The 13,665-nt window shown below is 35.1% G+C and overlaps 2 protein-coding genes across 3 annotated transcripts; one reads left to right on the forward strand and one right to left on the reverse strand.

Annotated features, from left to right (window-relative positions):
• The first annotated feature begins 405 nt into the window (after positions 1-405).
• SR1 (signal responsive 1) lies at positions 406-7,168 on the forward strand. Of its 2 annotated transcripts, XM_028064537.2 has the most exons (13): positions 406-718; positions 903-1,022; positions 1,469-1,584; positions 1,698-1,786; positions 2,130-2,172; positions 2,565-2,769; positions 2,913-3,023; positions 3,255-3,580; positions 3,927-4,493; positions 4,602-5,299; positions 5,715-6,288; positions 6,411-6,734; positions 6,946-7,168. In XM_028064537.2, exons 1-13 carry the CDS (start codon positions 679-681, stop codon positions 7,054-7,056), a joined length of 3,324 nt encoding a protein of 1,107 aa, XP_027920338.2. In that variant the 5' UTR covers positions 406-678; the 3' UTR covers positions 7,057-7,168. The 2 variants fall into 2 exon arrangements, with proteins under 2 accessions (XP_027920338.2, XP_027920339.1); XM_028064538.2 differs by lacking the exon at positions 406-718 and having other exon boundaries at positions 1,440-1,584.
• A 645-nt stretch (positions 7,169-7,813) lies between these two features.
• Positions 7,814-13,215, reverse strand: LOC114178553 (ubiquitin carboxyl-terminal hydrolase 4). Its single transcript, XM_028064542.2, has 6 exons — positions 12,819-13,215; positions 12,183-12,299; positions 10,789-10,887; positions 9,682-9,873; positions 9,098-9,279; positions 7,814-8,534 (listed from the first exon to the last, which is right to left on the reverse strand). The coding sequence occupies exons 1-6, from the start codon at positions 12,933-12,935 to the stop codon at positions 8,129-8,131; spliced, it is 1,113 nt and encodes a 370-aa protein (XP_027920343.1). The 5' UTR covers positions 12,936-13,215; the 3' UTR covers positions 7,814-8,128.
• Positions 13,216-13,665: the final 450 nt, after the last annotated feature.

The following is a 13,665-nucleotide window of genomic DNA, read 5'->3' on the forward strand; positions in this document are numbered from 1 at the left end:
ATTAATTCAAAATTTAATTTTTTTAAGAGAATTCAAAATCTAAATTAGTTTTTTCAAATATGTAATTTTGGAGATTTTAATGTTGTTAAATAAAAATGTGTTATTATTAGTTTATTCTGTAAATTTAATTTCTCTATTTTCTCAATGGTTTTAACTGAGAAAAAACTATTCTTTTGTCTGAGAATAATAATATGGTATGTTGGTGAAGAGACAGGACAATGACGTCATACAGTGACCGAGTTTGAGCCAAGAAAAAGATGTGAGAAGAAGGTGCGGCGAAGAAAAGATAAGCCAAGTTTCAGTCAAAGTAGAATCGCTTTTGCGGTTTTGACTTAAACAATTTTTTTTTCTCTCTTTCATTTTCTTCTCTTCTATTCGCTGCGATGCAATGCAACACAACACAATAACGCTTTCACAGTCCAAAGACTTCCCGCGTTGAAAACTTTTCTTTTTTCGTTCATTGGCCACACCCTCTGAACACCCGTTACACTCTCTCTCCGCGTTAAAATTCATTGTGGAACTTTCCCAGTTATTACAATTTATTATACATACATCACAATACACTACCATCTTTTCCTTTTGCTTCTCTTAGATTTAGGAAAAAAGGAACTTCTCCTACCTCTTCTTTACCTTACTGGTCCTAACAAAATTGAAGCTTTGAGCTCAGCTTCTCATTTCATGGCTGAGGCCAGACACTACGTTCCCCCCTCTCAATTGGGTCAGCTTTTCTTCGCTTTGATTCCCCTTTTATTGCTTGACATTCGCATGCTTCAAACTCTGAAGAAAGAAACCCTTTTTAGAAGTACCCATGATAGTGAAGCATTGAAATGCTATCCCTTTATCGTTGTTATCTATTGATGCTGACTCTGTTTTTGAATTTCTATGTTTCTTTATGGGCATAGATATCAAGCAAATTATCGTGGAAGCACAGCATCGATGGCTGCGTCCGGCTGAAATTTGCGCAATTCTCAGCAACTATAAGAAGTTCCGAATTGCTCCAGAGCCTGCTCATATGCCACCAAGTATGGTTTCTTTTCTGCCATGAAGTTGTCTTAGTTACTTAGTAGCTTGATAAGGAGAAAAGGATTTGTAAAATTGTGTTTGTTTTTCTATTTAAGGGGAAGGTGGAGGTTTAGGATTTTAATCTTTTAGAAGTTTATATCTTATGGGTACTGGGACATGCCTGAAAACTTCACAAAATTATGCCCAACATCACATCCATGTTTCAATAAACTTCTCTGCATGTATGCCCTTGTAGGAGAAGAAAGTAAAAAGGTGAAATTGAAATTCTGCAACTCATGTACATAACTTCTATAGAAGTTCTGGTATATGATTTCTCTAAAAATACATAAGTTAATTTTACCTTATGAGAGAAGCTCAATTCATTTATAGAGAAGTTTATTTAAATGGAACCTAATTGTAATAATGCTCATCGTTAGGTCTTATCGTATTTCTTCCTTGGCGTTAGGTGGTTCACTTTTCTTATTTGATCGGAAGGTGCTGAGATACTTCAGAAAGGATGGCCACAACTGGAGGAAGAAAAAAGATGGAAAAACAGTAAGAGAAGCACATGAGAGACTAAAGGTAAAAATATTCTGTGTCAAAGGTTTAGAGTCTTTAGGTAGTAGAATGTAATGAGAGAGCCTTTCTTCTTTATATATTGTTGCACTGAATGAGGCATAATATGATTCTCTCAGGCTGGAAGTGTGGATGTGTTGCACTGTTACTATGCTCATGGAGAAGAAGATGAGAATTTTCAGAGACGTACATATTGGCTGCTTGAAGAGTAAGCGTTTATGTATAATGTTTTCGAAGTTTACTCCAAAAATTTCCCTCTTGATTTGTCTTCTTTTGCCTGATTCTGCTCTTTGCATTCATTCTTCTCACTTCCAATTCCTACAATTCTACGTTCTCATTCTCCATCTCATATTAGGTAGTATCCAGAAAGAAGGAACATTTGTTTTTAATGTGCTTGTTCTTGCTCGAGGATGGTATGCTTTAACCTAGAACTAATATGATAGAAACTGTGCATAATTTACGGTTTCTAGAAATTGGTCATTTATTTTCTATGGTTTTTGTCTATGGAAGGGTCTCCCCTTCTCACCCTTTTTTATTCAACGTTGTTGCAGGGAACTCTCTAACATTGTTCTAGTTCATTATCGACAAGTGAAGGTAACAGGTTAAGATTTTATTAGTATTTTTTCCCTAGTTGTTATTTGATAATAGCTCAAGAGGAATAGCTTACTTCTACATTTACAGTGCAATTAAAAGAATAACGAACTAGTAAAATATAATTGGGTTGCTGAATTATATATGAAGTAGGAAAGTAAAACATTGCAATTCCATCATAACTTCAGCATTATCTAACTAGATTTTCCTAAAAAAAGCTGCCAGTGTTTTCTTAATTTGCTCTGACAAATTTCAGCATCATACGATTTTTAGGAGTGAATTTTCTGAAGCATGTAATGGAATATAATCGTGATATGATATGTCTTCCCATCTATGAATAATTTCATTTTGGTCCTTTATTCCTTTCACTCATCTGTCTTGTTCAAAATAATTAGGGAGCCAAGGCAAACTATACGTGTGCTAAAGAAAATGAAGAATCTCTTCCTTGTGCTCAACACACTGACAAAATTATGCTCAAAGCAGAGATGGACTCTTCTTTTTCGTCCACACCTCATCCAAACAGTTACCAGGTTCCTTCACAAACTATGGATACAAGCATGAACAGTGCCCAAGTATCAGAATATGAAGAAGCTGAATCTGGTACTTCTTTTGCTGCACATTAATAATTAAAATGTTCTGTTTTCAGTTTTACATATCTAGATGACATTTTGAATAACCTTTTTTATGCCTTTGTCACTTTTTCTTGTGTATTAAATTTTTTTAAATTGATGTAATTTTTACAGCATTCAATAGCCATGCAAGTTCTGAGTTTTATTCTTTCCTGGAGTTACAACGCCCTGTGGAGAAGATTATAGATCAACCTGCTGGTTCTTATTCTCCTCACCCACACATAAGTAAGTTTCTTCATTTTAAATTGTTAGTTTAACTTTTATGCTTTGTCACTATAAATTTACACCATACCGCAGTCTTACATTCATATCATTTGAAGAGTATAGCTTTTGAGGTAATTATAAGGAATCAGACTTCTTAAATCAAATACTTTGTGTAATATTTTTATACATACTGACCTTTTTGATCAGGAAAGTCCATAACTAACATGAGTTTTACTATTGAAATTGGAACAGATGAGCAAAAGAAGTTACCCGTCAATGCTGAGGTGAATTACATCTCACTCACTCAAGACAGAAAAATCATAGACATTCATAATGGTGGATTGATATATGAATCCCCAAAACCCCTGGGATTTTCCTCATGGGAAGATATCTTAGAAAATAATGGAGGAAATCAACACATGCCTTTTCAGCCTTTATTTCCTGAAATGCAACCTGATGACATGGCAGTCAGTAGCAATTTTTGTCAAGGATATGACATAATGGTGCCACATTTGACCACCAGCATGGCTAAGCTGCATGACAATGGAAGTCTTATACAAGCTGAAGGAAGTTGGCAGGTATTGTGTACTGGTACTATTGGTACTTCATTTGCATGGAGCACTTTTTGCAATATTTTTATGTCGCATGATAATATTTAGCTGTAAAAGTATGCAGCCTGTGTAATCTGTTCTGAGGAGCTTTGACAGGGTATTATGTCTTTTTGTCAAAAGTCAAAAGACTTGATATTGGTATGATGCTGCATATTTTGTTGATTTTGTAATTACCTGTTTCATGTTTCTGTGGAAAAAGTATATAATCAAGCAACTGATTTTGCCTTTTGTGACCGATAACATGTTACTTAACTTTTATTTCTTTCCTTTAAATTCATTTAATTGGTTAAATTCTAATCATCTCTGTTAACAGGGATATAGTGTTGATTCTTTACGCGTGTCCAGTTGGCCTATAGACAATGTCCATTCAAGCTCAGCATGTGAGGCTAGTTGTAGCAACTGTGAGCATGAAGTTAATGAAGTTGATATTCAGGAATCCTTGGAACAGTCTCTTCTCCATCAACACAAACAAAACAAGGTTCTAATGCTAAATGATCCTCAAGAGATGCTTCTGAATACAAAAGAAAAACTAAAATCAGATTTTGAGGCCAGTAGAACCCTGGATGGAATAGAAGACACACCTTTCACTTTTAAAAGGACTCCGTTAGATGGATCCCCAGCAGAAGAGGGTCTGAAGAAGCTTGACAGTTTTAACCAATGGATGAGTAAAGAGCTTGGAGATGTAGAAGAATCAAATAAACCATCTACTTCTGGTGCTTATTGGGATACAGTTGAAAGTGAAAGTGAGGTTGGCAGCACAACTATTCCTTCCCAAGGGCACCTGGACACCTATGTATTGGATCCATCTGTTTCCAATGAGCAGCTTTTTAGCATTATTGACTATTCCCCAAGCTGGGCATTTGAAGGGTCAGAAGTTAAGGTATTCCCTTTAGATATGCTCATTGAATTGCTGTAGTTGCCTTTTTACTCATCTGTCAGTTATATTCTGATTATTTATATTTTCACTTGTGAAAAACAAAATGTATAGATTATCATTTCTGGACGATTCTTAAGAAGCCAACAAGAAGCAGAACAATGTAAATGGTCATGCATGTTTGGTGAGGTAGAAGTGCCTGCAGTGATACTTGCAAAAGATGTTCTTTGCTGTCATACTCCTCCACACAAGGCTGGGAGGGTACCTTTCTATGTAACTTGTTCCAATAGGTTAGCATGCAGTGAAGTGCGAGAATTTGATTTCCAGGTCAACTGTACTCAAGAAATCAACACTGCAGCTAAGGATAGAGCCAGCATTTTTCTTACTCTTAGTAGACGATTTGGAGAACTGTTATCCCTGGGGCATGCCCTTCCTCAGAATTCAGATTCAATCAGTGAAAATGAGAAATCTCAACTGAGAAGTAAAATCAGTTCTTTGCTAAGGGGGGAGGATGATGTTTGGGACAAACTACTGGAACTTACTCAAGAGAAGGATTTTTCTCCAGAAGATTTGCAGGAGCAGCTGCTTCAAAATCTTCTAAAAGATAAGTTGCACGCATGGCTCCTTCAGAAAATTACAGAAGATGGGAAAGGCCCCAATGTATTGGATGAGGGTGGACAAGGTGTGCTTCATTTTGCTGCTGCTCTTGGCTACGATTGGGCCCTAGAACCCACAGTAGTTGCTGGTGTCAATGTGAACTTTCGTGACGTAAATGGATGGACTGCTCTTCATTGGGCAGCATTTTATGGCAGGTGAGAACGTCAGTGCTTGCAGTATGAAGCACATTTGGTAAAAATCGAATTTTTAGTTTACCGTATTAATCGTGCATGACTTACCTTACACTAACTTAATAAAATGGCTCACTGATACTAATTGCAGCTTTGCAAGTATGATTGTACATGAGAAAGAATAGATTAGTGCCAAGAGAAAATATGTGAAATGGACCTAAAAGCAGTTCAAATGCTAACTCGTTGATACTAAATATCATAGGGTTGAAGGATGAAGTGCCATTAATAATGAAATGAATAAACTATAGGAAAAATCTACTGGAAAACCCTATGATATACTATGCTTGGAAGAACCTTTTGTTATGAATGAGAGAACATCTATGATGAATTGTTAATGCTTTGAATTTTATTTTCATTTTCTTGTGCCTTACTTTATCAGGGAGCGCACAGTTGCTTTCCTCATATCTCTTGGCGCAGCACCTGGGTTGCTGACTGATCCATGTCCAGAACATCCTTCTGGTAGAACACCAGCTGATCTAGCTTCTACAAATGGGCATAAAGGAATTGCAGGGTATCTCGCAGAATCTTCACTTAGTGCACAACTCACTACTCTTGATTTGAACAAGGATGTGGGAGAAAATTCTGGAACCAAAGTGGTCCAAAGAACCCAAAACATTGCTCAAGTTAATGATCTTGATGGTCCATCATATGAACAGTCGCTGAAAGATTCATTGGCTGCAGTGTGCAATGCCACCCAAGCTGCGGCTCGGATTCATCAAGTCTTCAGAATGCAATCATTCCAGAGAAAGCAACTGAAGGAATTTGGTGATGACAAATTTGGAATATCTGATGAACGTGCTCTTTCACTTGTAAAAATGAATGGGAAATCACACAAGTCAGGATCACGCGATGAGCCGGTCCATGCTGCTGCAATACGTATCCAGAACAAATTCCGCGGTTGGAAGGGCAGAAAAGAATTTTTGATGATTCGACAACGTATAGTAAAAATTCAGGTACATTTGTGTGTAACGTGTGCAAATGAATGGAATTTATTATGGGTTTGATTTTATTGTTCTTGGGGCTCCTTTTAGTTGGATCCAATTTACAAGGTGTCTGTCTATTTCCGTGGTTATAGGCTCATGTGAGAGGACACCAGGTTAGGAAAAATTGTGGGAAGATAATTTGGTCTGTTGGGATATTGGAGAAGGTTATTTTGCGTTGGCGTCGAAAAGGTAGTGGTTTGCGAGGATTTAAATCAGAGGCCAATTCTGAGGTAACTATGATACAAGATGTAACTTCCCCTGAGGATGACTATGATGTCTTAAAAGAAGGCAGGAAGCAAACAGAGCAAAGATTGCAGAAAGCCCTAGCCAGGGTGAAGTCAATGATTCAGTATCCAGAAGCAAGGGACCAATACCATAGGGTGTTGAATGTAGTGACTGAGATCCAAGAAAATCAGGTATTTTACCCCTTTTCTCTCAACCGCTAATTTTAATATTTCTCCCTTCTCAAGAATAACATTAACGTAATTTTAGTTGTTCACAATATTTTAGTGAATTAATATTCATATGATGTGGACACTGAGTTTACAAGTAGACTATCGAGTATGATAACACTGAACCCCATAGAATATTGACATCATGCGCAGACTGATTGTATATCTTTTGCAGGTAAAGCATGATAGCAATTGTAACAATTCAGAAGAAATGAGAGACTTCAATAACCTCACTGATCTTGAAGCACTGTTGGACGAAGATATTTTCATGCCTACAGCAACTTAGAAGTTAGATTTCATCGTCAGTTGTGTGGCTTATAATGTAACAGCACAGTTAGGTCATGAACTGTCTTATGTTCATCGCTATAGTAATATTAAATCTAATTCTTTTTAAAGTATCACTTGCTAACATTGAAAGAAAAATGTCTAACCAATAAAACCAACCTTAGAACTATGGAAAAGACAATCATTTTCTCTCTATTTAAAAATTAAAAATAATGGAAAAGTAGATAGGGGAAGAAAAGTGTGTATTAATTCTACTATAGTCAAGTTACGGATAAAAATATCTCAATGTACACAACTAAAATATTTCCGTTGTAGATAGAACTGCAAAAGAGACGAGATTGTCCAGTTAAATACGTATTGAGATGCCTTTACAAAAGTTTTATTTTAAATATGTATACTTTAATCGACCAAAAGTTATCTGTAGGTGGATATTATAAAAATTAAGTTACGCTTTATAATTATTAATTAAATATCAATGCACAAACTTCATTCACTAAAATAATCTGGTTAAATTTCAAAATGAAAGTATGAAGCTAATTTTTCAATGCATGCTTAACTGTCAGGAGGAGAAAAGGTTGTCCCTAACAGTTAGTTAATGTCCAACATCCGCGTTAAAGGGATGCACAAAAATAGTTTTTATTCGGAATAGTGGACAATTGCAATAATTATGAATTTACATACACGATTTATGTTGACTAGACCTCGGAAAAAAAGCCTGCCTACGACCTAGGAGTTGGTCAAACAAACAATACAAAATATAATCTAGCACGAGTTAGGATCAATTTTCATTTGTTTCTAATGTTGGTTGAGCGTTTGCAACCATGAATACACATCGTTGGTGAAATTTTCACCCGATATATATACTGTTCTTATTGTGAGAAAGAGTAAAAAGAAAAAGGACAGTGCTAACACTATCCACTGTACATGGCAACCACCTAAGTATAAATTTTCACAACCCGAATCCTCTGGGGGATGTTGAATAAAGGGAAAACGGTAGAAAGGAAAATAAATATGGAAACCTGGTGAAAAGAAGAAGTCCAAATGATTACAGAAGAGTTGTAGAACTCCTCCATCTAATTCCTGTTACCAGAGCCAAGGCTCTCATAGAACAAAATGTACCCATGATCTGTATTACTTGAATATTCCTGTGATGATCCAAAGAACGTCTGCACAGCAGATTCGTCAATCATCTCTACATTTTCGTCATCAAAAAATAACCAGTGGTTATGGCTTTTCACAAGGCTCACATAATGCCCATGGTTGGGCCCACTCCCAACATGGACAACTACCGCAAATAGAGAATACTCTATATCTGCATCTTCAACAGTGTTACTTAGCTTCAGCTCCAGGGGAAAAACAACCCGATATGACAGCTTCTTGTAGCGACCAAGCTGCTCCATGTACTTAAAACGCTTAAGATGGATGACCAAGATGTGAGGTGGTTTCTTTATCTTCATCCTCTTCTGAGCTTCTTGCAAACTAATACAATAAAAAATATTACATCTCGGTACGGACATGGAACACAAGAAACAGACTGCACACATATTTCACTCACTAAACTGACGACGACAAATCTCACTCAAATAACAGGTAGAGAAAACTGTCAATGAATGGAGAAGTGAACATAGCATGGTTTTCTTTTTTAAAATTGTAGTATTGGTCCATAAACATGAATTGCATTTTTTTTTTATAAAAAGGAGATGAAAATTCCCATAAAATAAGGTATTTAAGTTTTTCGAGATGTGTTTGGTGTTTGATCACAAACTATTTCACTCCAGTTACAAAAGGTAGAAGATGCACTCTAGAAACTTGAGGAAAAACTGTTGGAAATGATCTTGATCCAAAAGATTTTCTCAAAATTTCGTTTTCAACATAAGAAATGACATGACAAATCCACACAGACAATTAAATCTAGTGGGACAAGACTCGATTGCTGTTGTTCTTACTAGATAAACAAGCAGCAGATTAGTTCAGCTATGCACATGATTCAAAACGGCTGAACAGGTAACTACAGAAACAAATTGTGCCAAAAAGCCATATACCTGCAGCATTTGTCACAAAAGAATTTGTCTTCAGCGTTCAGTGTCTCAGTGGAACTGAAATTTTTCAAACAGCTTGTAATTGAGCTGTTCTGCTCAATATCAAGACTCAAGTCTAAAAATGTTTCATCTCGAGCTGTCACTGTTTCACATTGCAAGCACCTTGTCTCATTGGTGAGTATTCCCTGGTCAGACCAAGTTACAACAATAAAATTCCAAAAAAATGCATTGTACCACTAGAGTGCAGGGGAAGATCAACCACACCCTCTCCCCACAATAAAAATAAATAAAGTACCAGTGAAAATACTATTTTGCATATTGTTTAGTAATAAAGTTCATCTATATTAAATTAATAGTGTAATAGAATCTACGAAAATGCACAGGTTTCCATTATAATTTACATAAAAGCCAATATGAATGGATTATCCATAAATTTAAGAAAAAGCTAAACTAGCAAACAACAATTCAGGTGCACTTTAAAAGAGATGCTAATTGACTGATTAAATAGAAAGTTAGCTATCTATGGTCCCCTCTCATGCAGCAGGAAACATACAAAAAAATGTAAAAAAATTGACAAAGCAAGTCACCTGAAAATTTTTGTGTACCCAAGTAACTAATGGCTCTTTGTGAACACCATTAGCTTGACCATTCTTGGGGCCATTAACAGCCTTTTCGGAAGGTGGTGAGGTCTCCTGATCAGCAGCTTTTACAGCTTGACTCTCTTTCTCAAGAATATCAACAAGTTCATTCAGCAAAAAGTTCAAGAATTCATGGGCATCCTACCATAAAAAGAAGATCCACAATAAAAATGTTGTCTACTAAAAAACTTTAACGAGAGCCCTTATGCAACCAATGAAGCAGAGTTTAACAGATAATAGCAATCAAGAAATAACAAATACACTTATACAGCACATGAGTTTGGTAACATTTATAATGAACAACCTCATTCAAAAATAACAAATTGTCATTGTACAAACTCAGTTAAAGTCATTTCCAAAGATGAACACTGAACATGAGTCACAAGATAATTTACTCAAAAGAGAAGGGGGAAAAACTAATAAGACAATGCACCATTTATATATCACTGATACACAGGAAAAGCATGATTAGACATAATAAAGTAACGATACAATATGCCAGAGTCAAAATAGTTGTTGCCAAAGTAATGGTATTATATGCTTCCAACAGGACATGTAATAGTAATCCAATTTGAAGTGTACAAATTCCAGTTCATGTATATAAAAAAGGCCCAAAAATGTACAAGCAACATGACCATTTCAAATTAATTTTATTACAAACAGTTCAAAAGAATTTCCTGTTTATAAAAAGATGTTCATACAGAGTTCAAGCGTACAAATTGTAAACAAGAAAATTTGGTCCACCAACATGACAACTGACAATATATCTCAAAACAAGGCCAGTGAGAAATCTTGAATACATACTGTAGCATCTCTAGCTAGGATTCATGTTTAAATAAGCTGCATCTTATAGGAAAGGGCATGTGCCTAAGAGGCCCATAAGCATAACATACTTTCATAAGCAGGGAGAATAATAAAAACATAGCAAACTTTGTTTGTGAGCATGATAAAAATTAACCTGCTTATTGTAATATAAACATTACAGCCAAAATAAATTTACAGGTTTTCTAGAATAATTGCCATTCTGCACTCATTCTTGACAGTTTAAACACATACCTGGTGCATATAGCTACGGAAGAGTTCGTTCTGTTTTTTCAGCCTCTGTACAAATCGTTTGGGAGCAACAACACCAGTCTTTTTCTTCTGGGAACTTATCTACACCAAAAGAAATAAATACGTTACATTTACAACCAGGAGACAAATGAATAGGCATGCAAATGCCACTAAAATTAAATGGACATTTGATTCACAAAAATAACTGGAAAATATTATTCAGGATATACAAAATGAAGATACTTACTAAAAGCACACTACAAATATCAAGCAAGTTCTTGAGCATCATAAGAGATGGGGTGTAAGTGCCCATTAAATAGACATGTAAATGACTATTAAATAGACATTTGAGGCAATGAATTAGACAAAAATGCAAGATATACACGATGGAAGTACTAAAAAAAGCACACTGAAATAGCGCAGAGTCATTTCTCATGCACACATAATACATATACTCAAGAATACATCGTCACAGATTTAGGCAAGCATCATATTAAATAGACCAATTTCACATAACTTGAAGGCAAGGAGGAAGGGGGGAAACAAGTAAAAAATAGGACAAACCTACATAAAACACATTGCAGACAAGATAAAACAATTTCTCAGATAAGAAGATACTTTAATGTAAAATTTAGATAATCCATGTCAATTCCATATTTCTCAGAAAAAGAGCAACAGGAAAGAATACAAAAGTTAAAAACAAAAATGTCAGCTACATATATATATATATATATATATATATATATATATATATATATATATATATATATTAGACATTATAGGTAGGTAGGTAGTCCTGTTTGATAAACTTCAACTGATCAATATAATAAAAATCCACAGTATGCTTTGCAAGGAAGAACTGAAACTGAACTGAACCATAAAATAAACATATATGCATATTTGTATGTTACAAGCACAAATTTCATCAGCATTGCAAAAATCCTTCAACATAATGGTTAAGAAAATGAAATCTATAAAGAACAGCAAGAGCTTAAATAAGATCATGGAAAGAACATTTTACAGTACATGGAAAGAACATTTTACATTCATCCAAGTTTTCTCAGATCTGTCTATTGAATGGTCAATGTCATTTGGTAGCCAATGTTACTAGAGAAAGCACAGTCACAAATCCAAAAATAAAGATGACAAGATCCACAAAGAGGTATCAAAGAAAAAAAAATGTACTTTGATTCATATGATCAAATAAATGAAGAATCGAACAAATCTAGGAAATCAAGAGCTCCTTCTATTAAAGTCCATGCCAAGCAATACAACCACTATTAGTGAAGGCGGTACAACTTTCAAATGGTGAATAACCCTTGACCAACCAAATCTAAACAAGCTCGGGGGACATCAAGTATGTAATGCCAAAAAATTCCAAACTACGGACTGATTACCTGTGAAAACAAATCCGCCAAGCACGTCAAAAGATTTTCTTCCCCATCCAGTATGCTTTTGTTATTTCCATAATACTCCAGTAATTGTTCACGAAAAGGAACACAAAAGTATAGTGCCTGTACAAGGAGGCAAAACAAGAAACTTGTTAGCAAAAGAACCCTAAAAAACAAGGCGAAAAATAGCAAACCGACAATCTTGAAGTAAGTTCTCCAGACACTTCAAGTGCCCTTACTGATATTTTTTAGATGGCAAACACAACGAGTGCAACCAGCCAACAATTTTTAAATTGACGTTTACGCCAAAAGACACGCTGATGATACAATTGAATGAAGCGTACAAAAGATTGAACAACATATCCAACTTTTAATTTTAACAAAACTATGAATTATAACAAAAATCCAGCACTTGAAGAGTCCACTGAACAGATCAACGGAGCGTGCAAAACACTGATATGCCTTAAAGCACTAAATTATTTGGACAATACACTCGAAATTGCAACAAAAACAACTCTAATAGAATAAAGAATTCACCACTAGAAACCAGAACAAAAAGCAAAGATGCAGTAAATATTAGAGTATCGATGGAACACGAAAAAAATAGAACTAAAAGGAAAAATCGTAAATCGGATTGAAGACCTGCAAGACGCTGTTGCAGTAACAAGTGTTGCCGAAATTCTCAAGGCCGAAGTAACGTTCTCCTTCGGGGAATTGGTCGCCAAGAGCCTTCTCAAGCTTGGAGCCCGCAGCACCCATGACCGCGTCAACCGATCAGAAACTCAGATTGCTATGCGATTCAACTCGGTGATTCGCACCATGAAATGCTGAATGACCGTTTGGATCGCTAGGGTTTGTCGCAGAAAGAACCTCTTTCTGGTGTCAGGTTTTCTCTATAGATATGATAGCAAGAAATGAAACAAGGGTTTCCCGTGAGAGAGAAACAAAACGAAGAAGGACGAAAATGCAGATGAAATTTTAAGGAGGAATTGAGGAAAATTTAATAAAGAAATAACAGATTTGTTCTAACATTATATGTCTCAGTATCTTTGACAAAAGAAAACTAGATTTTCGTGTAATTCAAATTTATCTCAAACATCTCAATTCAAAGAAAAGTCAATAAATATAAGAGTATGGTTAAAGAAAAATAAACACACAAACTATCACTTATTTATTTGAGGTAAAAGTTTTGATGATAATTAATTAATTTGTAAATATCCCACATGTTATGTATAAATTTGGTAAGAAGATTTAAGAGAATGATAATTTATTAATACAAGAATAAACTTTATGTTTGGTTCTTAAAAATATATTTAAAGGACATGTTTAATAGACACTTTTTTTTTGTTTATGAACTTTATTTTATACAGTAACACTTCTTGAATATTCTTGAATATCTATTGTTTTTATTGAAAAAATTTGCTTCAAAAATATTATAATAAAAACATATGTACAAGCTCAAACACGTGAGTGAAATGCCTTTTAGAGA

The sequence above is a fragment of the Vigna unguiculata genome, chromosome 3 (assembly GCF_037176805.1).
Source record: "Vigna unguiculata cultivar grain cowpea cultivar isolate G323 ecotype 2 chromosome 3, ASM3717680v1, whole genome shotgun sequence".
Lineage (NCBI taxonomy): Eukaryota > Viridiplantae > Streptophyta > Magnoliopsida > Fabales > Fabaceae > Vigna > Vigna unguiculata.